General features: G+C 39.8%; 1 protein-coding gene across 1 annotated transcript; it reads right to left on the reverse strand.

The window, feature by feature from the left end:
* Positions 1 to 275: 275 nt before the first annotated feature.
* Positions 276 to 1,548, reverse strand: LOC126631509 (uncharacterized). The gene is made up of 2 exons (XM_050301629.1): positions 1,424 to 1,548; positions 276 to 1,342 (listed from the first exon to the last, which is right to left on the reverse strand). The coding sequence occupies exon 2, from the start codon at positions 1,332 to 1,334 to the stop codon at positions 276 to 278; it is 1,059 nt and encodes a 352-aa protein (XP_050157586.1). The 5' UTR covers positions 1,335 to 1,342; positions 1,424 to 1,548.
* Between the last annotated feature and the right edge of the window lie 1,868 nt (positions 1,549 to 3,416).

Consider the following 3,416-nt stretch of genomic DNA (forward strand, 5'->3'; position numbering starts at 1 on the left):
TGTTGTTACCCCGAATTTTGTAAGCATTAAGCTTGAGAAATACTTTCGATCATGAAGTATTGTATGTGTGGTTGCACTGTCTGCAAGACAAATATCTCCGCCATTTCTTATGTTCTGAGAATAACCACAGTTTTTATCCATGCTTTCTGAGTAAATGGAATCACAGTTAACAAACAATTTATAACAGGAAATTTACATGCCATTTTTATTGAATCTGAAAAACTAGTTTTAGACAACAAGTTCAGCATAATAAAAGTACATCAAACATAAACGATTTAGTCGGACCGATATACTTCATTCCCCCTTTTCGTAATGAAGTCTGAAACATCTAGGTGAGTTACGTCAAATTGCCCTGATAAATCAAACACTGGATCAGGTATATCCATTGGTTTAGCCTGGTCGAGAAAATTGGTCTCGACACCCTTCTTCTTGAGGGAGGCTTGATACAACTCCACCAGATGTTTTGGGGTACGACAAGTTCGCACCCAATGCCCATTGCCACCACACCTATGGCAAGCTCCTTCAGAGTTCCTGGGAGCATTGGTCATGTTAGCTTTGCCTTTGTGACGATTCACATTTTTGAAGCTCGGGCCAGAATTATGCCTCTGAACCTGGTTGTGAAACTGACCACCATGGTTCTTGCCTTTCTTATTCCATCGACCTCGTTTGTGGCCACGTCCTTGTTTATGATAATTACCACCAGAGGATGTGGCGTTCACTTCGAGGGAAGTATCATTTACTTCTGGGAATGGTGCAGATCCAGTAGGTCGGGAATTATGGTTTTTCATCAGGAGCTCATTGTTCTGTTCAGCTACCAGGAGCACAGATATCAGCTGGTTGTATTCAGTGTAGCCTCGCGCTCTATACTGTTGCTGCAGGAGCACGTTATTGGCATGAAATGTGCTGTAAGTCTTTTCCAGCAATATTTCATCAGTAATGGTATCCCCACAGAGCTTCATCTGAGAGGTAATCCTGAACAACGCAGAATTGTACTCCGCCACTGATTTGAAATCCTGAATTCTCAGGTGAGACCACTCATAGCGAGCTTTTGGAAGAATCACCGTTGTCTGGTGATTATATCTGCTTCGTAAGGCCTCCCAGAGAGCTAACGGATCTTCAACCGTTAAGTACTCACACTTTAGTGCCTCATCAAGATGGCGGCGAATAAAGATCATAGCCTTCGCCCGATTTTGAGAAGATGAGCTGCTTTCTTCCCTGATGGTATCTCCAAGATTCCCTGCTTCCAGATGGATCTTGGTATCAAGTACCCAAGTAAGGTAATTCTTCCCGGTAATGTCCAGGGCAGCATATTCAAGCTTAGCCAAGTTCGTCATTTTCTTTTCTGAAAGAAAATGAGATGTGTAAGAACTTGCAGTAATATGTATTCCTAGAGGAATGTGATGTTAGAACTTCTGGTTCTTACAAATTTTTCATTTTGATCTTCAGGCCAAAATGATAAGCACTCGAAACTTCTGGCTCGAGATTTTCAGGGTGAATGAGAAGGGTGATTGTACCGCACCATTCTCATTGAAAGAATGTAACATGGAATGGGCGATTATTCCACACCACTCAAGTAGCAAGAAAATTGAAATACGCAGAGCAGGGTGGGCGATTATACCGCTCCACCTGAAATTTGCAGTAAAATTAAATAACAGGTAAATTTAAATTTGAAGAGCAAGGAGGGCGATTATACCGCTCCACCTGAAATTTGCAGTAAAATTAAATAACAGGTAAATTTAAATTTGAAGAGCAAGGAGGGCGATTATACCGCTCCACCTGAAATTTGCAGTAAAAGTAGATCTGCAGTCCAAGATAGGCGATGATACCGCACCATCTTGGATCGCAGTAAGATGAAATTTGCAGTTTAAGATGGACGATTGTACCACACCATCTTGGATTGCAGTAAAATCAATATAAATATTATGTTAGTAATCAATATCCAAACCAAACAAGTAATCAAAGATGTATGTAACCGCTAGTTGGAGAACTACGAGCAGGCATGGAGCAAATAGTTCGTCGCGAGGATATACCACGCAGTTGAGGCAGATGAAGAAGATGAACAGGAAAAACCTTAGAGGAAACATTTATTTTTTTTCGTTCGGCGGAGAGAAATGAGAGAATGATTTCCTATATTGTTTAGTGAATGTAAATGAGACATGGTTATACTTAGAGACTCGTGCTGATAACGTGTTATAAAAATGTAAAAGTTATAGAAAGATAACCTTTATTCGGGATAGGAACGAAGCAGTTGCAGAGTATTATACCAATACAAGCTGTTGCAGAGGAAGTAATGTATATTATTACTATTAGATATTTTTCTCTTCCTTTTCTCTCTCTGCTCAGTTGAACGTTCGTAAAGCTCTATTTATAGAGCATCACCATGGAAACAAACAAAAACCCTATTAAGCATATGATATGTCTACTGTATGCATGTGGGCATACATTATTATACTATTTACAACAATATATATATATATATATGTAGTCGACTCCAATCTTCATATGTATATCCATAGTCATAGGTTCAAATTGCTGAATTTTTTTAGAGAGTTTGCTCATCTGTCTTCGCTCACGAAACTTAAAAGGTGATACTTTCTAGCCGAGTTGTATCGCTTCGTTTGTAGGATTTTGTTTTCTGGGTCAGATGCTTTCTTATACTGAGTTAAGATCATCTTCGAATCTCTGTGTTCGAAACCTAAAAATTGAAAATCTGAGCTGTTGAAGAGAGAGAAACAGAGATTTAGACCCTTCATTTCTGTGAGGTGGTCAAAATAGACTTCATGAGGACTACATGATTTAAAATGAGTTTTCCGGATCTTTGAGTCTGTTGACTTCAGACACAAAGATCCAAAGAGGACCTCAATTCTCTTATATTAACGTTGTTTGTACCATACTTGACCAATCCCAAAACTACTGAACACCGGTCAACGTTATACCGTCAAGGACCCAGAAGAGCTTCCTTTCAACCAGGAGGCCAATCACAATGCGACACGTGTCGACATCAGAAGCCAATCACAGCGCGACACGGGTCAACATCAGAAGCCAATCACAACACGACACGTGTCAATGTCATAACAAAACTATAAACTATCTTCTATAAATAGGGATCATTCTCCCACAATAATCTCTAATGTCATTTTGTACTAAACTATTCACTAGAACTCACAAAAAGAGAGCTTGAACCTATGTATTTGTGTAAACCCTTCACAATTAATGAGAACTCCTCTACTCCGTGGACGTAGCCAATCTGGGTGAACCACGTACATCTTGTGTTTGCTTCCCTGTCTCTATTCATTTACGTACTTATCCTCACTAGTGACTGAAGCAACCAAGCGAAGGTCACAAAACCTGACACTTTCTGTTGTATCAAAGTCCTCACTGATTTTGTGCATCAACATTTGGCGCCGTCTGTGGGA

Source organism: Malus sylvestris, chromosome 8, assembly GCF_916048215.2.
Source record: "Malus sylvestris chromosome 8, drMalSylv7.2, whole genome shotgun sequence".
Classification (NCBI taxonomy): Eukaryota; Viridiplantae; Streptophyta; class Magnoliopsida; order Rosales; family Rosaceae; genus Malus; species Malus sylvestris.

Coding starts and splice junctions, on each gene's coding strand:
- LOC126631509 (XM_050301629.1), bottom strand. CDS start 1,334: ATGACGAACTTGGCTAAGCTTGAATATGCTGCCCTGGACATTACCGGG.